This window comes from Pseudoliparis swirei, chromosome 4, assembly GCF_029220125.1.
Source record: "Pseudoliparis swirei isolate HS2019 ecotype Mariana Trench chromosome 4, NWPU_hadal_v1, whole genome shotgun sequence".
NCBI classification, from domain to species: domain Eukaryota; kingdom Metazoa; phylum Chordata; class Actinopteri; order Perciformes; family Liparidae; genus Pseudoliparis; species Pseudoliparis swirei.
In genome coordinates, this window is record NC_079391.1 from 28,334,241 (window position 1) to 28,355,791 (window position 21,551).

At 46.5% G+C, this 21,551-nt stretch overlaps 1 protein-coding gene across 12 annotated transcripts in view; it reads left to right on the plus strand.

Annotated features, from left to right (window-relative positions):
- The first annotated feature begins 3,261 nt into the window (after window positions 1–3,261).
- tle3b (TLE family member 3, transcriptional corepressor b) overlaps window positions 3,262–21,551 on the plus strand; it is a 29,099-nt gene continuing 10,809 nt past the window's right edge. Inside the window, exons 1-10 of one of the 12 annotated variants that reach the window (XM_056413725.1) lie at window positions 3,262–3,702; window positions 4,249–4,492; window positions 5,084–5,184; window positions 5,385–5,448; window positions 7,136–7,180; window positions 13,599–13,661; window positions 14,354–14,458; window positions 18,154–18,192; window positions 20,461–20,665; window positions 21,396–21,412. In XM_056413725.1, the coding sequence (XP_056269700.1) occupies window positions 4,469–4,492; window positions 5,084–5,184; window positions 5,385–5,448; window positions 7,136–7,180; window positions 13,599–13,661; window positions 14,354–14,458; window positions 18,154–18,192; window positions 20,461–20,665; window positions 21,396–21,412 (663 nt within the window). In that variant the 5' untranslated portion in view covers window positions 3,262–3,702; window positions 4,249–4,468. Of the gene's footprint in view, window positions 3,703–4,248; window positions 4,493–5,083; window positions 5,185–5,384; window positions 5,449–7,135; window positions 7,181–13,598; window positions 13,662–14,353; window positions 14,459–18,153; window positions 18,193–20,460; window positions 20,666–21,352; window positions 21,413–21,551 lie in introns of all 12 variants that reach the window. The other 11 variants (XM_056413714.1, XM_056413716.1, XM_056413715.1 and 8 more) reach the window with 11 other exon arrangements.

Consider the following 21,551-nt stretch of genomic DNA (forward strand, 5'->3'; position numbering starts at 1 on the left):
CACGAGCGAGCGCGTCGTCTATGGTGATTCGTGAGCGACGGTCTGTCATCGTCTCTGCATTCGACTCGCCGCGTGTGTGTGTGTCAATGGAGATTATACAGAACTTGGAAAAAGGAAAGTGACATTTCAGCCAGGTGAGAAGAGGAAGAGGAAGAAAACACAAACCGGCGGATCAATTGGTGTTCTTGGTCTAAAAAAAAAAAGGAACATAAAAAAAAAAAGGAACATTATAAACACTTAAATGGAACGTGTCGTTTGCGGTTCTTTCTATGAGTTGGCTGTTCTTAAGATGCCGTTTCACCTCCTTCTAGTGGAGGCACTCGTTAATCTACGACCGTTTCTAAGAGCCTCTTCAGCTCCAAAGCTTTTGGGCAACGAGGCCCGTGGTCTTCACATCGGAGGCTCCACACAGTTACAGGAGACATGCAGTCCGGGTACTAATGCAGTCTGCAAGTGTGTGTGTGTATGTGTTTGAGGTCAAAAGGTCAGACGACAGAGAGACAGAGAGGAAATTATTTCCTGCCGATATTTTATTTTATTTTACAGAAAGATGAGTTGATAGAATGTCTTCAATAGCTCAATAATGAACGTTTCATACTTTAAAAAAAATAAAAATATATCAAGCATATTACAGATTAGAATATACCACCATATTATAGCTCGGGGGAGAGAGAGTTGAGGCCACGTGAAACAAAAAAGCCTCATTTGTAAAGCCTCTCTGCATATGTTAAAGCTAAAGTTGCTAACTTTAATATAAAAATAACTTAGTGTCATATTTGCTCAAGCTGTCACTATATCCTGACATTACACGAGATATTCTGTGATATAATTCGGCTCCTCCGACTTAATGCCTCGAAATTAAAAGGCATTTGCAGGAATCCACTGTGCGCTGAGAAAAACAGCCAATCAGAGCAGAGGAGTCTCTAACGCGTTGACAATTGTCAAACTAGGCAACGTTGATTAAATATGCATCTTCTGTTCCCATATACAGCCTGTTTATCTCGTCAAATGTTCAGAAACATATTTAAGTGTGCCGTTCATCTGTGGAACGAGAATGTTTGTGACCCGGCCGCCATGTTGAAAACACTTGAGCACCGTCCTCTCGCTCGACAATTTTCTAAAAATATCTTCTTGTTGTCCCTTTACAAAGTTATGTATTTGACTATTTCACTTAAGTGATCATTTCAAGGGACGACAGACACATCAGATACATATTATGTTCAAGCTATTATCTGGTACAGGGCATCACATGGGGACATTTATGTTTTAAACTATATATGGTCCCTTTTTAAATAAAATAAATGGATATTTAATGATAAATAAAATGACACTTAGAACCGGGACTGCAGATAAATTATCACGAGGAAGCTTTGTGTGGAACATCTTTTTTAAAGTCTCCCAGTATATGTAGCTTATGGACATGCCGTCCGTCGATGAGTTATTATCCCAACTCATGTCAGAGCATCTGCAGGAGAGATGCATTTGTTGCTAAGCAACAGCTAAAGCTCGCAGTATGCCTGCTGCAGTTATGTTACAAATTTGGTGGACTTTAAGCTCTGGGCACTTTTTAATTCAACATATATATATAAAGATGACTATTTACAATAAAAAACAACACAATATTTACAGTAGTGTGTGTGTGTGTGTGTGTGTGTGTGTGTGTGTGTGGAGGGGGGGGTTGTGTGTGGTATGTCCATATAGTCGAGGTCTCATGGTGTGCAGCGAGTGCCCGAGTAGTTCTCTTATATCTGCAGTTTAGAAACACAATGCATTCAAGAATGAAGTCAGACCGAGATACATTTTTCATTTGTATCATTGCGCAAGTTATGCGCTGAAAACTTAAATTCACAAATGATTCACATTTTCCGATATTCGATTTATTTCTTCTAGATTGCGTCACTGGCAAATATGAATTCAACATCTTGTGACATATTCCTCAGAGTTGAGTTGAAGTTTCCCTGTTGACGTCAATACACACGTATCAACAGATTACACTTTTCAATAATTTTAGACGCTAATAAGCGCGGAAACAGACGAGAGAAACAAGCCCACGTTTGAGCGAGGTAAAAGCTTTGTTTTGCAGCAAATGTGTTCATGGAGGAGGGGTTGAAGAGGAGGAGGAGGGAATCAAACTGATATTTAGCCCCTACTGGCTTTTTTTTTTTGCTTTTGTTTTATGCAAGGCTCTTTTTACCACATGGTAGTGACAGATTGTTTGAACTGAAAGGAAAAGCCATTCGAAGCTAATTAAGCAGCCATTCCAGGCACTATTCGCAGGCAGGAGGGAGAGTAGCACAGGCATTTGTCAGCGCCGTACCCCACGTGGGTTTAATTGACAACCCTACCTCCTGACTGACAGCGTTTCCACCCCTCGGCCAATCGTATGCCGCGCAGGAAGACAGCTGCGACCCCATTGGCTGCAGAGCAACGAAGAGGTAGGAAGCAGACCCACGTGGGGGCCGGGCTCTGTGAGCAACGCTCGATTGGCTGATATCCTCACGCGCAGACGTGTTGTAGCCTACCTAGTGCTGCTGATAGAGAAGCTTGTAGATGCTTGAGGTCTCGTTAGAAATAGGTCGATCAATTGAAGTCACTCAAAGGACACTGCTGTAGATTAAGCGGCATTCACGTCCTCTACACACTTCGGGTCTTGAATGAAATTCTATGAGCTCCTATTTTTCTTGGAAAAGTAAAAAGAGACCGATTTCTCAGCCTTCTCTGCCTTCAGATTCCAGATTTAAGACTGTTATTCAGGGTCACACTTGCAATTGTTCACATCTCATACGCACATACTACATTTACGGCCTATTGCTGTTTTTTATTATTTTTAAAAAGAGGATAGCATTCTGTATTTGATTAGTGGGGTCATTTCCTGTTTACACCAGCACACCGTCTCCCAAGCGACATCGGTTTCTTCACGATAAAACTCGCAGGTGAACGCTCACAATGTGAAACGCGGGAAACACAGGTTGCAACGCACTAATATATAAATCATTGCCTTTTGTTTTGAACAAGTTGTTGAAAGCACCGAACGTCACTACAAATTCAAAATGGCGACAATGGTGAGGTCACATATCGAGGGCCCTATCAGAACGCCCGTGCGCTGAACAACCCCACGTGGGGGACACCGGGCGGTGATTGGCCACCGACGCTCAACTCCTTCGGAGAACCCCATTGGTCAGAGCACGGCCCTCTCTCGGCAGTCGGTTCCTCGTGTCAGTGCACAGTCTGTGTGTGGTACAGCGCGCGGCGGAGAACTGGGTATACCCACCAGTAAGCTAGTGGTAGATTTCACAACGGCCGACATTTTCACAAGAAGTAACCGGTTTATTCGCCGCCCAAAAAAAAGAATAGAACACATCTTTGGACTTACAGGAAGACTCGCGTCCTATTACTGGATCTAATACTCTTTGAGGTCGTATGCGGGCGACAACTAGTCCCGATCGAGGGGTTTCCGACGTCCGACCGGACGGAGAGACGCTCTCCGCCTCGGGTTCACCGGGGTTTTAAAGGACTCTCCAGGGGCGAAGAAGAAGAAGTGTTAGAAAAATACAAAACGGCGAAAGACATTTCCGGACGTTATCGTTCGGCGGTGACGGTTACACGTGACGGATATTAAGCTTTTTGTTTCTGGATACTATTTTTATTTGTTTTACCTGTGAAGAAGAGAGAGAGAGAGGGGAGGAATCAGCCCAGACAAAGGTAAAAAAGGGCGACATGAGGAGAGCCGCTAACAAGACGGGTTGTGGCTTCATGGGAGCAGCGCCTTGTGTTTTCTGATTATTACGTTTTCTCCCCCGTACCGTCAGAACAACCCTGGTGTGTGTGTGTACGTGCGCGCGCGCGTGTTCTTGTTCCCTTTGTGGAAGTCAACTCGTTACATTCACGAGAACGACAAAAAAGCCTCGTGATGTCGAGGTCGTGATCAAAAGTATCAACTTTGGGATTTATTTGATACATCGACTCAAACCCATTTAGCTGGTTTCCATGTTTTTAATGCAAACCGAGGCGACACATGAATGTATATTTTGACACAAAATGGGAAATGTATATGAAATACATATTGTTTTAATATTATAAGAGTATTAAAACAATTTAGTCATTTTCTCAAGGAGTAAATTACAACCACTCCATTAAGTTCACAATGAAGCTTTAACTCTTGTCGATTTACAACCGAACCGGGCTGTTGCGGTCGCTCGCTGCGAAAGTGATTCAGCTCCTCAGCTGTACCTCGTTTTGTGATTGTAGGTACAAAGGAGAGGCCGACCGAGAGGAGGAGGGGGGGGGATACATCCAGCGGCCGGGCTCCGAGAGTGCGCCTCGCAGCCGAGGAACAGGGCTTTGTCCGCCGCCATCCTGCGTACAGAGGGGAGGGGTGGCGGTGATTTACCGCACCTTCACCGGGATTAAGGAAGCAAAAAGGAGAGCGGAAAAAAGACGCCGAATTCACTCGTGCAAAGGACGCGACATGTATCCACAAGGCCGGCATCCGGTAAGTAGCCGCCCTTTGTCACTATTTAGTAAATTGATGCACATTCGCCACCCTGTAAAGTAGCCTAATTAGCTCGTCATGAGTGGAGCTGCTGATCCACACCTTACTATTTATGGTCTGCATCGGTGCCGCTGAGCTGCTTCACCGTGGCAGCGCAGGAGCTGGGAGCTCGTGTTTGTGTTTGTGGGCGAGAGGTTTTGGTTGAAGTCAGATCACCACCTCCCCGCTGTGATCTGACTTCATGTCTCCCTACAGTTTGTTTGTCACTTTTGTATCCAGTGCTAAACAAAAAAAGGTGATTTTTATCTTAAAATACCCCCCCCCCCCCCCATCACCAATCTCTCTTCATCCCCTGCCCACTGTGTACCATTACTTTGAGGATAAATGAAGCGACCCGCCTCTGTCTCTGTGAAAGCGGTTCTTTCCTCCTCCGCCAGTCGGGTGATGTGATAACAAACCCATCAAAAGAGGAAGACAAAACAAAGCCACAGTTCACCAAGAAAAAAAGAGGAGGCGGGGGATGAGAGCCTATTGTCTCGACTCTGACGGCGACATTTACACCTGTGGCATCTTCCTCTTTGCACTTTTCAGGCACCTCACCAGCCAGGGCAGCCTGGCTTCAAGTTCACTGTGGCGGAGTCCTGTGACAGGATCAAAGACGAATTTCAGTTCCTGCAGGCTCAGTACCACAGGTAATGACTATCCGACTGTAAACACGGTTGGCTTCCTGGAAATGAACAGAAGAGGAGTCTTCTGTCCTGTTCCACTTCGTGTCGCTTCATGTGCGTCTTATATGCTTTGCCTAAGGAACCCAAATCAAGAATGTGCTTTAATGAATGCCAAACGTACAACAAAAATAGCCAACTTTTATTTCTCTCTCCTCTTCCCAAAGTCTAAAGGTGGAGTACGATAAGCTGGCCAATGAAAAGACGGAGATGCAGCGTCACTATGTCATGGTAAGAGCAGTCGCTGTGAAGCTATACCAATCTGATTCACGACCGTATCCTCCCTGAAGCCTCAGGTGAACGGTCACAGGTGCCGCAGCCCGGCTGCTCTGCAGAGGCCATGTTGCCGTTTGCTCTCGAGCTCGGCATTGTTGACTCACGTCTGCGTTTTCTGTTTTCATTGGATAAGACGGCGCAGGTGGGATGTGTGGAGGGGGGTTGTGGAAGCTCTAGCAGGGGTCAAATGTCCAACTATTGATTGTGAGGTGTGACGACCCTCCTCTTTTGGCTCTGGGGTCCTCTTTATGACCCTCCGCTGCCCCTCCCTAACACACCCAACGTGACCCACTGGGGGTTAATGACTGGTTCTTCTGGCGTTGTGCGTAAATCAGAGGGTTTCCCAAGTTAAACCGTGGGGTCATTCAGACACTTGTGACACACCCATGGGTTTCTCGCTTTTGGGGAGAACGACTGTAAAGATAAAAGACTCCTTGTTTCGGTGGGGGGATTTTCATTAAGACCAACATGACCAAATAAATGGGTTTCTTTTTCTCCACTACTTGATATCACAAAATGGGAAATGCATGCAAAATCTCCCAGAGGATAATCAAATAGTTGTTCAGTGCAAAGAACTACACATGTTCCTCTGTTTTGCATCGCACGCTGTACTTCTTTGTCTCGTGTTTTTGAATAATCATCTAAAAGTGAATCAGCCATTATTTAAAGACTTTCAAGTCTGCTTCGGTCATTTTCAAAGCTAATGTATAGGTGCTTGATTTCTATCGAAGAGGTGACATTTAAACCGGTTCCTTTCCTATTCCTTTCCGTTGAGCGCTCCCCGGGGATCAAATGGAAACAAAAGAACTGCGTGCCTCCGCAAAGACGACCCGACTCGAAGGTTCTTTCAACGGCTGCATCGTACGCGTGGCAAAAAATAACAATCTTTTGTCTAAATATGAGCGTTGTAACTCAGACCTCATTCTCAGTGTGCGCCTGCGCGAGCTTATCTCGTCCTAACAGGAAAGAACGACTTTGACTAAAAGCACCAGCAGTACGTTTTGTCGTTAATATCTTCTTTGAGGAACCAGAAGGCGGAGGAAGTAGCTTTTAATGAATCTGTTTGCTGCGTGTTTTGATAAACAAGACGGACGGACTGCTCGGCTCTCGCTTGTATCTGTCGGCGGGCTAACAATCATCTGGCCACCGTCAGCGGATAATGTTGTTTTCAATGATGGCGTTGGCGTTCTCCGGTGTTTCTGAAGCCACAGGCGGGCAGCGCCCAGTCGAAGTAAATGAGACCGGTCGCCACTCGTCTGTCGGCTGTGGGCGCACGTAGAACATGGAGCCGTCGACCTCTTTGGTTAATGTCGGTGTGTTTTTAATAACTCTCCCCTCGCCCTGCTACGAGTCTTCAGCCTGTCTATTTTATTGTTTGGGTGTGGGTTTTTTTTTTAGAGGAAGGATAAAAGCGTCATACCCAGTCAAACACTATTTTCTTTTACAGCTCATTATCTGTTCCTCATTAGAGAAAAGTCGCAAGTAACTCGGGGGTTTGCGATTTTGTTGAACACAACGAGGAGCACGCCTGGCCTCCCTTGTACAAAAGTACATGCGTCACTGAAAAATATTTTAAACGGTGTTGTTTTTGTTGTTGTCCAGCGTTGCTGTGTATTCATGTTGTCTCTCCTCTGTTTCACAGTACTATGAGATGTCCTATGGGCTCAACATTGAGATGCACAAACAGGTATGTAGCCATATCAGGATGATCTGTATGCAGCCAAAACATTACCCCCCCCCCCCACACACACACACACATACCTGACTATACTCTCTACCCTCATGCTTAAATGACTTTAAGAGGCATACACATGCTGGCTTCCTGTAGTGAAAATGCTGACGGGCTCAACAACACGAAGGGCACGTTGCCTGATAGGGATGCTTTGATAAGATTAAAGTGAAGTATTTGGCAGACCGTCTGAGAGGGCGTGTCTTTGTGTGGTTTGTCCTTTCTACGTGGGTGTGTATGTGTGTGCGCACATATGCCTGCATTATTCTGTGTCTACCCCCCCCCAGTGCCAGCTGGGCTAAAAGCTTGTTAGTTCCGCTGCCACCCGGCGCTGGGCATCACGCTGCAATGGAAAGACTGTTACAGATGAACAGGGCAAAGATATCTGCAGTTTCCTTGACGCCACCCGAGGAGCTGCTTCAGTCGTCTGGCGGCACGAAGGAAACGGTGGGAGGGCAGATATGTTTCAATCATCTCGGCCCTCGAGATAGTGACCGCTTCACATCGGGCTTCTTAGTTGGTTGGTTTCCAGTTGATCTTGGGTCACGCTTAGGGTTTGGAGGACTCCACTCCGCCTAGCGCCTTCATGTCTTCCAGCTCTCTTTGAGATGAGTGTTCTCACTGAGTGTTGTTTTTTCTCTTTTTTTTTTTTGTAGCGCTGAAACAATTAATGGAGGAACAAATGGGTAGACAATTATTCACTCGTAGATTTGCTGCAATGCTGTGTTTTTATTGTAAATTGGATATCTCTCTGGGACCTTTGGGGACGTTTTATGGACTAAACAATCAATCGGGGATCGATGAATGACCCTGATGATGACATGAGTTGTTATTTGCGGTTCGCTTTGAATCAGAGAGCGGGTGTGATGTCTCTGGTCGAGGTCTGGTGGTGTGAATTTTTTGCGTTCCATGTGAAGCGAGTCGACATGCGCACTCGATAAGGACTGTGCCGTCTGGCTGGTTAACTCTCGGTGCTGTTTGGATGAGACAGCTGCTACTGCAGACACCACAGTCCTGGATCCTCTGCACAAGTCAGATTACACCTGTAAACAGTGTTGAGCTAAAGATCTGACCCAAGGCCTTTGAGTCAGCCGTGTGGAAGCCACGTCTTCTTTTCTATTAACAGACATTAGAATACTCTTTTTATTCAGTTCTCTTGAAAGGAGGAGTAAAGATTACTGTTATCTCGAGATGCCCCTCTTTAAAAAGAATCTTTTTACACATTTCCTCTGATGTCCGTCTCGCCCGCCGTTTCCCCCTGTCGCCTTTCGCCTCCTCCGTTCTCTTCCCCGTGCCCTCGTGTCTTTTCACCGCTTCCCGCTCCTCTCTGTCTGTACCCGACCCCAACGACGTGATGTGAATGATTGCCCTTGTGTCATTAGCTGTGCGATATGATGTATGAGAGTGGGAATCTGTCGGGGGGGGGGGGGGGGGGGGCGGGCGGAGGCTTCATGGCCCCTCGGATCCAGAAGGTTAATGGCATCAGTGGGGAGGGTAGCCCAGTCGGAGCAGCACCACACTGCACAATTCATCGTGCGTGTGCGCCCTCTAACTAGCTGATGTAGACCCCCCCCCCCCCCCCCCGTACTTGAGCGTTGTCTGTCAGGCACTTATCACCAACAAGGAGGTTGCAGGGTGGGGGTGGAGCTGGTTGTTGTGGGTGGATGCTGGTGGCAGTGGACAAAACAAAGGGGGGGGGGGGGGGGGATGGAGACAGGAAAGGAGTGCGAGGCTTCAGGATAAATGGGTTAATCGACTGGTCCTCTCCTGTGCATCTCCTTTGTTTATCAATAAGCCCGCTGGAGTCGACGGAGCACTCTGAATAATGCATGATTCCTGCCACCTCCCGCCCCAGCCCTCCCTTCTCGTGCCTGCGTGCGTGAGTGAGTGTTTGTGATGACATCAGCGAGAGCTAAACAGGCAGCTCTTAGCCGTCCCTGTTATTGGGAGGGAGGGAGGGAGGCTGGATTATTGGATGCAGGCAGCCTCATTACTCCGCTTGTGCAGAAGATTTATTGCGGTGTGAAAAAAAAGACACGATAAACTCACTTTGTGTTGTTATCGCTGGATTGAAGAAAACGAAGAAGAAAAAAAATCGGGGGAATGTACACAAGCCGCCCACACACACGCACACAGACACAGACACACACGCACACACGTGCTGTAATTGAAGTTCCAACAGCCACGCAGCTTTCCCGATGCGGAGCTGGGTGGTTGCTAGCGTAGGGATCTGTGCGGTTGCTGGGGGGGTAATTTGTTTTGACAGTGTCTCTTATGATGGCAAAGAGTGCAGGGTGAAGGTAATCACCCTCGCTTGCTGTCAATAAGTGATTTTAATTAGGGCAGCTCATTAGGCTGCCTCGGCAACACGCCCCGCTGACTCTGTGCGGCGCCTTTTCGTTTGTTGTTCGCTGGCGTTCGCTCCGTTTCCATTCGGTTCATCTCGTGTACGCGCGCCCCACATTTTGATTTCAGTTCCCTCTTTTTTTGGTGAATTGAAAGCAGAAGGAATCGACGGGTTCTCCACCGCGTCGTTGTGTTTGGCCGCCGACTTTAGTCGCGCCTCGGGGAGCCATTTTGTGTCGTGCGCGTGTTTCCTTTTCCTCACTTGTTGAGTGACTGAGGGAAGCGGTGGAAGTGCTTCACGGAGGAGTGTCATGTCAGTTTCCTGGATGGAGCAGAGGGAGGCCGAAAAGGATCTTGTGCAAATGAATAATTTATAGAGGATTCCTGGAATTGTTTGCCAAGGTGATGATGGCCGACCTGTCTCTGAGCCAAAACAAACTGAGAACGCACACGCACACAAACACAAACACACACTCGCTCTCTCTCGGGAGCTTGACGAGGTTATTGGAGGCTGTGAGACGTGCTTTATTTTGATAGCCAGGCAAGAAGGCTGGTAGAACAGTGTTACACAATTAGTGTGTGTGTGTGAGTCTACTCATCCAGTTGTTGGTCTTGATGTGGTTTAATGGAAGAAAAGACGTCTGTACACACACACACACACACACGGTGCATCATTCAGAATGAAATCTATGGAAGATATTGTTCACATGATTATTTGAAATCAGGCGTAAGCTGTTGGGAAACGACTCATTACCTTCGCATTGAAAATGCCGGAAGGTTATGTTTTGATCGCCGTGTATTTATTTATTTATTTGTATGCGTGTTATTCGCAAATCTCAAAGTATTGAACCGAACCGCATGAAATTTGGTGGGATGATTGTTTATTATCCGGGGACCAGTTGATTAGATTTTAGGATCGATCGGGTCAAAGGTCAAAGGTCATGAACAGGTCAAAATCTTTCGCAGAACTCAAAAAGTATTGAACCGAATCGCATGAAATTTGGTGGGATGATTGTTTATTATCCGGGGACCAGTTGATTAGATTTTGGGATCCATCGGGTCAACGGTCAAGGTCAAAGGTCATGAACAGGTCAAAATGTTCTTGAATCGCATGAAATTTGGTGGGATGATTGGTTATTATCCGGGGACCATTTGATTAGATTTTGGGATAATCGGGTCAAAGCTCAAGGTCAAGGTCATGGAAAGGTCAAACTCTTTTTTTACCATAGCACGATACATTTTTGTCCATTTGGCATGCAACTAATGCCAAAATGTTCATAATTCAATGCCCAATCTTGTGATATGCGAAGGTATGCGCTCTGAGTGCCCATTCTAGTTTCTAAATGCTAAGCTGCGGAAAAGGACGTCGCTTCAGTTTGTTGTGTGCGAGCTGAAAATAGAATCTCACGCACAAATATTCTTCATGCATTTGTAATGAACGAGATACCTCTAAGTGCCTCTTTCTTCCTGTGCTCTGGCTGAGAAGATAATTCCCAAATAGCCCCCCCCCCCCCCCCACTACCATCATATGCCACTTGGTTACTTTGCCAATTGAATCCTCGTCAGAGACTCTGCTCTCCACTCGGGGGCTAATGCCTGAAGCGACAAACACCCACATGGCTTTCAATGCTCCATTGATGAGGGCTGCAGCGAGGAGGGAGAGAGGGAGAGAGGGAGAGGGACCCTCTCCAGGCTCTGGTGCTACTAGACAACCCTGAGTACCTGTAATTGTGGCGCTGCAGTGGAAAGCTTCTGCAGCCTCAACGGCTTCTGTTTTCAGTGGCTATGAGTGATAATAAACTCTTTCCAGTGGCCCGTCTCCACCACTAAAAGCACTGTGGAAAAAAAAAAGTGAAGCGGGAGTAATGCAAGAGTGCCGCGTGTCAATGGGTTTGATGTGTTATGAGTATTTGTTTGTTTTCTCTCTCTGTGAGAAAGTCGCGTCAATAAGCCATGCGCCCGTTTGCCCTCCCTCACGCGTGTGACCGAGATGGCGCCGATGGAGGCAGCGAGTCGGTTCACTGCTCCGCCAGTTGATGCGCGAGTCGTGCCCTCTTAGAGTGTAGCTGTAAAATTCACGCCATCAATAATTGGGCCACGAAAAGATGAAGAAAATAAATGCTTAGGAAGTCTGTTGCATTGGGAGTCAGGAAATAAAAAACAGTCATACTTTGAAGGAAGTTAAGGGTTCTGTAACATTTAACCTTAATATAATAACGTGAACACTCTCCGCTCTCAAAGTATCTGGTGCTCCAGCTGGCGTTCTATAATGAACCTCTACCACAGGAACCTGTGTTTGTTTGTTTTGATCACATCCCACTAAACAACGCGGCAAACAAATGAAAACATATTAGAGTGCACCTGAATCCCATGAATGTTTTTGGCTTCCACCGGAGGCTCTGGAGTGGTGATGTTCTACCAACAAATGGATGCCTTTTCTTTGGGAATGCGTTTGCGGTGAGGGTTTGTAATGCCGCTGCTCTAATAGCCGAGTGTTTCAGCACACCGCCGTGTCCCACCAGCCCCACGCTGCTCCCGGCGCAGCCATTTCCACAGAAGTGGTGTGATACTGAAACACTCTAATCCTACTGTGTGTCATTGTATCCAGCCCCCACTAATGATGATGGTTTATGAGTCTCCACAGAGCTTCCTCTGTCCTCCACCCACCCCTCCCCCAGTGCCCCCCCCCCCCCACACTCCCAGTTATCCCTCATTAATTTCCCGTGCCGATCAGATCGACAGGCTGAAAATTCAATTTAATGACCTGCCTCTTTGCTGTGCCTAATATGATTTTACAGGCTGTTCTGGTCAGGGCCCCGGCCCAATTTACATAACGATCAGCCGTGCCAGATAGCGTTGCCCCGGCAACAGAAGAGGGGGGGGGAATCAGGGGACGAGGAAGGAGGGAGAACGCAGAGGAGAGTACTGGAGATTAGTAGGGTGGGGTGTGAAGGAGCGTTTGGGGGGGGGGGGGGGGAGTCTGGATAGAGAGACAGAGAGAAGGCACAGTGCGTCTAGAGTCACGCAGGAGGTTGTGAGATAATTCCTGACAGGCCAGCAAATGGCCGTCCCCTCCTCTTCTCTCCTTCTTTATACCTTCCTCCCCAAAATGAAAAGGGTGACACGCAGAGAGCTGTGCAAAAAGGCCACCGGCACCTCCCGTCCCCCTCACCCCCACTTTCTTCCCTTTCTCCTCCCCTCACCCCCTTTCACAGTCAAAAAAGGTTAAGGGAGAAAACGAGTGGAATGCAGCAGCCTATAAAACGGCGGGAAGGACCTCTTCACCCCCCACACACACCTGCCGGGCCTCCACCCATAATCTCTCAGAATCAATTAGTTCACCTCCCCCGGTTCAGTCAAACTATATTACCGTAGTGTCAAATCAGACTCACTTCACTGCCCCCCCTTCCCTTTTGCCTTTTATCACGCTTTCGCCTTTTGTGTTCCTCTCCTTCCCCTTCTCTTTCTGTGGAAAGTACCGATTTAAAAAAAGAAAAGGAAATGGGTTTGGGCAAAATGTCTTGGGACATGGGAGTGCGGTAGGTGGGCAGCAGCACATCCATTTGTCCAAATGCAGCGCTGCAAAGTGCTCTTTGTGCGTCGAGTCCTGCAGTATCGTCTTACTCTCCCAGATAATATGCTGTGGTCGATACCAAAGATGCCTCTGATAGATAGAACCGGAGAGTTAACCAGTCTGCCCCGCCCTCCTCCATAGGCCGTAATTATGACGTATGGGCCTCATTACGGTCTCTCCAGCCAGATGTTATTAGCATATTTCAGCCTCATAATGAAATAAGGCCCGAGTCTAATGGAGGCCGGAGAGGGGGGGGGGGGGGGGGGAGTACATTTGTTCTAAGGCGGTCCCAATTTAGTTAAGAAATACAGGGTCTGTCCAGATGGACGCTGCAAGTGTGTGTGTTTGTGTGTCCACAAATGTACAGCGTCTTGTTTCAAAGGTAGTTTAAGTGCTTGATTATCGTGTTGCCTGTACAGGAACCATCACTATAATTTTCCCTCTCTTCCCCAACAGACTGAGATCGCCAAACGTCTCAATGCAATTCTGGCTCAGATCATGCCGTTCTTATCACAAGAGGTGAGTGTCACTGCGTCTCGGTGAATCGTTTTATTGATTAACTGCACGGGAAATTGCGAGGCCGACGATTGGGCAAGAGATTGGGCGAGAGACCCAATTATTTCGACCACAAAATTCCTTGAATTTTACATTTTAGCAGCACAAGCCTTCAAAATGCAGGGCAATTATAAATAAAAACAAATGAACTATTTGCTATGTGAGGCTAAACATGCGAGGAACTTTATCAAGTCGGAGACTTAAAATGTCCCGATCCGACTCGACATGTCATTTTAGGTGTTTTTATTATTATTAATTCCTCACGGTAAGAAGTGAGTGCAGCTGCTGGAAACACCCACACGGATGTAAATCCCGCCTCAGGGATACACAAACACTGTTGCGCCAACTTTCCGCTTCATTGGCTGATATGTTCTTGATTAAATTCTTCACAGTGATTGATGGAGCCTTGGTTCATCTTTAACATCCCTCTTAAATCCCATTGAACCATACCACCAGTCTTTTTTTCCTTCTTCTTTACGAGTCTGCTTTGACTTTGAGTAGGATTAAATTACTTTTGTGCATTATGGAGCATATTATCCCCCTCAGATAAAGGGCATGTTCGCAGACTTTTTCTCGGTGAACCGTCAGTCCAGGCCCGGATAACGTGCTAATGAATTCTTCATTAGGAATCTAATCTGTGTTTTTGTGTCCCGCAGCATCAACAGCAGGTGGCTCAGGCTGTTGAGCGGGCCAAGCAGGTCACGATGACTGAGCTGAATGCGATCATCGGGGTACGTGGACTTCCCAATCTGCCTCTCACTGTGTGTATACCCCCTTTTCTTACTTCATTTGACCCGAGTCCGGGGGCAAAGCTGCACGCATAGGAGGGCCGGGCGCTCCACGACGGGCACATCTACTGTTTAAGTGCTACGTTAAGCTCACGGGGGTTTATTCCACCTTTTTTCTTCTTCTTCATGCGCCTCAGCTGAAGTGTCGCATGTCAAGGATACCTTGGGAAAGGGTAATGGATTCAGTAGAGAAATGGGTGTGTAAAGGAGTAGCTTAGTGGATTAATCTGCGGCTTTCCAACGTTCGGGCTGAATACCGACCGGCATACCGTGTCCTCCTCACTTGTGCAGACTTGCCCGCCGCGTCTCGTGGTTTATTGTGTTTTTATTTAAAGTTTGCAATGATGCTGTCAATATGCTCTTCAACCGGTGTCATGTTTCTTGATTGTTGGTTTAACCATGACCTGTCAGCACGCTGCGTGCAGTTCATAACGGCAGCTGTGCTCTGATTTCCTTCTCCTCAGGCAGAGTCAAAGAACACCTGATATACAGTAACACGGCCCGGGCTGAGATCAGATTATGGTGTTTCTCTGCTTTCACTTTGGCTGCACTTAAAAGGTTTTACCTGTACCTCTGACCCGGCAGCAGGAGGAATTAGAGTGGTCAGGTTGGGACACGCTTTGTGATTGTAACCCAGATTACAGCAGTGTGCACGTCGCCGGTCCTGAACATTGTGTACGGTGTAGAGGGCGATGGGTTCAGGCCGCAGCCGCACAGGCGGCAGAAAAGGAAGCGCTCCGTCACTCTGACTCGGGAGTGCTCCCCGATGCTCGCTGTGTCGTCACACCGTCAATAATAATATAAACAGCCGAAATGAGCTACTCTTGTTGTCGCTAGGGTCGTAACCAACCATTATTTTTTGCTTTTGATTGATCTGTCTTGATTTAATAAATGAATAGTTGAGTCTATAAAATGTCAGATAGTAACCCAAATTGGCCGTCACAGTTGCTAAAGACCCGGGTGGCGTCTTTAAATTGGTTATTTTGTCCGACCAACAGTCCAATGGTGAAGTTTATTATCACATGAGACGAATGCACTGAGCCAAATAGATTGTGAGAGTGATCTATGATGATTTTGTCTTTTTATGTCTGTAACAGTGATGTTGGTTTTTGTCGCCAGTCTTTTGTCGCCAAGTGGGAGACGGCGAAGCTGTTAAAGGTCCTACGTCGTGCTCCCACTCGGCTGCTTGTAACTGTGGTCTGAACAGCATGACGTGTGCACAGCATTATGTACAGGATTAATGTGCTTCTCGGTATACTTTGGGTACTTTTGGCTTTTTCACTCGGTTGGTCCCCCACCCCCCCGCAGCTTTATTTAAATTACATTTTCTTACGTTTGATTCACTTGAGAGCATCTGCAGTGCTCTAAACTTTAATAGAGGAATGTAAAGCACTTGAAAAAAATGTGTAATTGATCTTTTATTTGTGGTCACAACCCTAAACGCACACTAACTCTGCTCCGGCCATATGTACTTTTAAGTGATTCGGCCTTCCATCTGCTTTAATTTAAAAAGTACCAGCCTGGCTGCTTTATGATGGCCAGCTTGGACGCAGATGGATAGCTGACCCTTTTGATTAGCCCTCTGTAGTCGGAGGTTAGTCAGCGGTTGGCTAGTCCCACTGGTCGGGGGGGTCAAGTCTAATGAGAGGCAGATATCGAAATTCGATTAAGGTAAATGAGCCAGGAGCACAACCCCCAGTTTTCAAGGTAATTACTTCCTGTTTCCTTTTTTTTCTTTTTCTTTCTCCCAACCAGCTCAGTGAAACAACAGGAGTGACCCTGCCATCATTAAGGGTGGGCAGGGCCACACACACACACACACACACACACACACACACACACAGGAAAACACACTTTAATTATAGGGGCAAAGACGCATGGCAGGTGATCAATCTCCATGTCGCCTCAGTGCGAGGGGGGCGGTGCTGCTGTCGTGTTCTTGTCATTAAAGTGATATTCAGAGAGTAGCAGACTCCGGCAGCTTCCTGCTGCAGCTCCGTCAGAACATACGGGTCCAGACACACACACACACACACACACACACACACGCAGGCAATAAGCCGTTGGGATGCAGTAAATGTACACATTGGGGACTTCTAGGAAAACAACACGGACACTCTTTACCATTTTCAGATCTTTAACAGACTGGAAGGGTTTAAAATCATATTATTCGTCACAGCCCTAATCCTTTATTTAAATAATATATGCTTTATTAGTTTAAAATGTAGCCTATTTAAAAAACCCAAAGTGAAGGTCGATTCCCCCGATCATGTGATTGCTGTCTGACTGCTGCCGTGTAAAAACAACAACAACCCTGTGACTAGTAAACTAGTCGTTAATGTACAGTATAATATGATGCTTTTTGACAAATGTTAATTTCTTCCATCATTTTTAAACGACAAAAGCACACGCCGCCTCAGACTGAGCGTGGGCAGAGCCGTGTGAAGCCAAAGATGCAAACCCGTCTCGCCCGTCCTGCACGATGCTTTGCATCCGTTCGGCCTGAGGCGACGTGTGATTTGACGGCGGCGCGCCGCCCGCCTCCCCGAGATGTTTAACCGAGGCGAGATTGTACCTCGACACTGTTTATCGAGTCGGTTCCAGGTGGTGTGCTGCTTATCGCCAACCCTTATTCAAATGCTGTGGAACACCCAATGTAAAGTTACTCTGCCTGGTTTCTCTTTTTTTTTTGCTAACCGTGATCTCTGTCACACGTTTGCATGTTTTATTTGCATGTGTATATTTACTTTATTAAAAACGGTCATATTTTCATCCAGTTTGAGTGTGTAGGCTTTTTGTAAAGTAAGAGTCTGCACACGTACACATGGTGCGACATCTACACATGACGGTCTGCTCCATGGAGCATCATATCGGGCTTTATTAGCTAGCCCCTTATTTATTTTTATTTGATATTTTCAGAAAGACTATAGTCAGGAATCGGCACCTTTTTATTATTCGAGAAAATATATGATTAATCAAGCTTTCTGTTATATTAAAGTATTGTTTTCAATTGGAGGAAAAGATTAGTTGATTTAATTAGTTGATAAACATTAGAGATGCAGTGTCATTTTCTTGGTTGATTCCAATATCCGCTGCTTCTTTTTTGTAAAGACCAACTCGCTGATTCAGATCTTTCAAAGAGCTATAATAACTATATAACAACGCTCCAGACTAACTTTATTCACCACCATCCCGAAAACTATCTTCAAATGAACCAGCCACAATTCTAAATGTTATTCTTTTACTTAGGTTTTTATCATCTACAGTGGTTATTTGTATAAAACATGTCTTAATTACATGTATAAAGCACCACAGTGCCGGTCAAACGTTAGCTGAGCAACATGATTGGAATGAATTGGTCTAGTAAGTGTATAAATAATATTTATTTATTTATTTTGGACTTGCAGTTGTGACACAACCTTTTATATCTTCACGTGCATCTTCAATCGACGCTAATTGAATGATTCAGTGTCATGAATGTGAATATTTGATGGTATTTTCGTTACTAATTGGGCATTTTTGGACTGTTGATTGCACAAAACAAGCAACTCGAAGACGTCACCCTTTTCACAGTGGAACGTTTTTTTTACTTTTTATTGTCCTCTTCAGTTTTGTTGCTTGTATCATTTCTGGCTGAACCTCTCCTCTTCCTCTCTCCTTTGACTCAGCAGCAGCAGCCGCCTCATAGTGTCTACCCAGCCTTCATGGTCAGTGTTCAGGTCACCAAACATAGAGATACAATCTGTTCTTATCAAGTGTTTTCAATTGCTTGCTGGCGGTCTAACATATGTCTTTGTGAAGGGAGACTGGTTTCTTTCTTCTTCTTTATTTCGGCAGACGAAGCATGTCTTTTTGGTTGTGTCTTGGATATTTCTTTTTGGCATCCTGTCCTCTTTTTTTTCTTTGTCTCCGTCTCTCTCAAGGTGTCTCAGATTTGACGTTATTTCTAGCCTCATATCGGCCATTATCCAGAATCTTTAAATCCCTTTAGCGATGGCCGTAGGAAGAGAATACGAGGCATTGTCGTAAAGCACGGGCTAAGGAGGTAACGTGGCGCTCGTCGCCAGACTTATTAAGCCCGTCTGCCAGCTGGTTTGTGCCGGTGCTGTTGACGCTGGTTCCACCTGACAGTACTGTTCTGCAGGGAGCCGGCTCCGCCTAGTTAACTTTAATTGCCTGTTTCCTGTGGAAGTTGCCTGAGCTGTGGCGGCATTTACACATAATGAAAAAAGATAAGTGTGAAAGGAAGCCGGCTCTTTTTATCCATGAATATTGAATTGGAGGCAATTTATTTTCTGAATTTCTTTCCCTCTCTCTCTTTCTCACCACGGCCCCCTCCTCCTCTCCCCCCTCTCCTCAGCCATAGCTCGTTAATGAGGCTTCTTGATAATGATCCCTGCACGCTTTTCCTCATTAGGCACACTCAATAGGGACGTCCCTGACTCAATCTCTCGCTCTCTTTCATTCTCTTGTTATTCTCTGATTCTGCCTCTCCCTCCCCTTTTCTTGTTCTGGCTGTCCCTCTTCCTCCCCCTCCTTTTTTTTTTCTCAAACCCGCCTTTTCTTTTTTTCCTCAACAAATAGGCCGCTCGGCACACCAATACAATATCGATTAACAATGCCGCCCTTCAGTCGCTTTCTAACCGTCGTACGATTTCAGGTCCAGCGCGACATAACGAGCCGGCTGAATAATGGCCAGCTGCTAAATAAAGCTTTAAATGCGGGGAGCCAGCCTCGTCTAGTTTCTCCATTTTATGTAATGAATGTATGGATGAGGCTATTGAAGTTCTACCCAGCAAGCAGAATAGCAATCATGTTTTTTATTTTTTCTTCTTCTTCTTCTTTGGAGTCAGTTGATGGATGTGCTAAGTGTTATTTAACCTTGTTTTAAAGCACTTGCTTCCCTCTTGCCTGAGTGGCTCTTTAACTCCTGTCTATCTACTCGCTCCTCTCCGGCTGCTGCTCTCACACAGACAAATCCACGGCCTCTTGGGAAGTGTGTATGTGTTTGTGTGTGTGTGTGTTCTCTCTCCACGGTGTCTGTGTTTAACAGCATTTTGCTGGAGGAGCAGACATGTTTGCTTCGTTTTCCAGAGCGTTGAAAGGTTTTGAGGTTTTCAAGTGTAGACCTATTGATTTTTAAAGCAACCCAACTATGATTGAAGGGCGCTGATTTGGGAAAGAGCAACACACAAAAAAGCCGCCGCGTATCATCGGCGGTGACATGTTGTCGAAGTTAGTTGTCACATAAAGGTCTCGTACCATAAATAAGAAACTCTACGGCCTTTTTTTAAAAACACTGCAGCAGTGTTTGTAATAATGGAAGTTGGTGGTGTGAAGAGTCCCCGGTCTGTAAGATGCACCTGGAGGCACTCGCCGCTCTTTCATATGCAGAAAAATAAATCAACAGTCATTCTGATTTGATTAGTCAATCGTCAACGTCGGATATTCTCCGGTTCCAGAGCCTCGGGATTTACCGCTTTTTTCTTTTGTTTTCATATCTTTTTTGTGTGTGACTAGAAATTTAGTTTTTTAGACTGTTTGGGTCAAACGAAACCAAATAATGTGTAACGCACACGCATTAATTGACTCATAGAATCCGATCCACGGCGGATGAAAGTCTCTGTTAGTTGCACCGCTCTGAGGGTGACGCGATAAATCGGCTAGACTGTGTGACCTCGCAGCGGGTCGGGATAAAACCCAGTGACGGATCCTGTTTCAGAGAGCCGACACCTCCAGCCAGACGTCGGCGTACTGTACGTCTACCGGTCCGCTTCCCCCTCAGACCGTGAACGAGCCGGTTCGGCATGTTGGCGGTCGCCGTCGGGGCCGCGATTATGCACAAATGGTTTGGCCTTGAACTAGACGCTGTCAGAAGCCGGCGCTAATGCATGAGTCGAGTTGCGGTCACTCGCGGTTGCACTGCCCAGCCGACCCACTTGTCCTCTGTCTTGTCTCTCTGGGTTTGTTCACAGCAGCAGCAGCTCCAGGCTCAGCATCTCTCTCACGCCGCCCACGGCCCCCAGGTGCAGCTGCCCCCCCACCCCTCCGGCCTGCAGCCGCCCGGCATGCCCCCCGTGACGGGCGCCGGCTCCGGCCTGCTGGCTCTGGGCGCTCTTGGCAGCCAGGCCCACCTGCCTGTGAAGGATGAGAAGAACCACCACGACCTGGAGCACCGAGGTGAGGATAATAATCATTTATTTTTATTTTTATTTTGGAGGATCACCGCCTTGTGACACGCACGCACACACACACACACACACACACACACACACAGCCTGCGGTGTTTTAGCACCGGCGGCTGATTAGTTTTGGCCAACAACTGCGTTGACCAGCTGGGTATATTCATCATAGAAACATGTTTTCATGTCCCAAAGCACTTCTCCAGAAGGTCAGAGGTCAAACATTCTGTCTACTTGACACGGCCAGATGCTAAAGATGCTCCACAACTTATAATTATTATTATTATTCAGTGGCACTTAAATAGCACTTACTTATGGTACTTTTGTAGTTCGACTATGTTGAGGAAATGTTACTTCCTGTATTCTTGTTGTTCTTAGTTTGTACTCTAGGTTGAAATGCACTTATTGTAAGTCGCTTTGGATAAAAGCGTCTGCTAAATGACATGTAATGTAATTAATTCATAAAGTATTAAATATGTGAAGCATGAAAAGAAAGCTATTAGTTACAACATATGAACCCTTTTTTTTTTTCCATTGAAAGCGGCTCATTAGAAAAGTGTTTCCAAAATGGCAGCGTTGCAGACGCCGGCGTAATCTTTTGGGCGGATAATAATTGAATAACTGTTTTCTGATACGAGTCGCGGCGGCACCCATACTAATTTGTGTTTCTGCTTGTCTCCCTCCTGGCCCCTCATCTTTTCACTTGCCTCTGGCCAACTCTCTGAAAGAGCGTGAGTCGAGCACGGTACGTTGACGCCCCGCCTCCTTTGTGTGCGCCGCGGCTCACACGCCGTGCGTGGCGATGAGGTGTGCTTTACGCACACTTTAAGCCCACTGTTCAATAGAAATTCATGCTCTCTGTGCAGGGAGACGCACACTTTTCC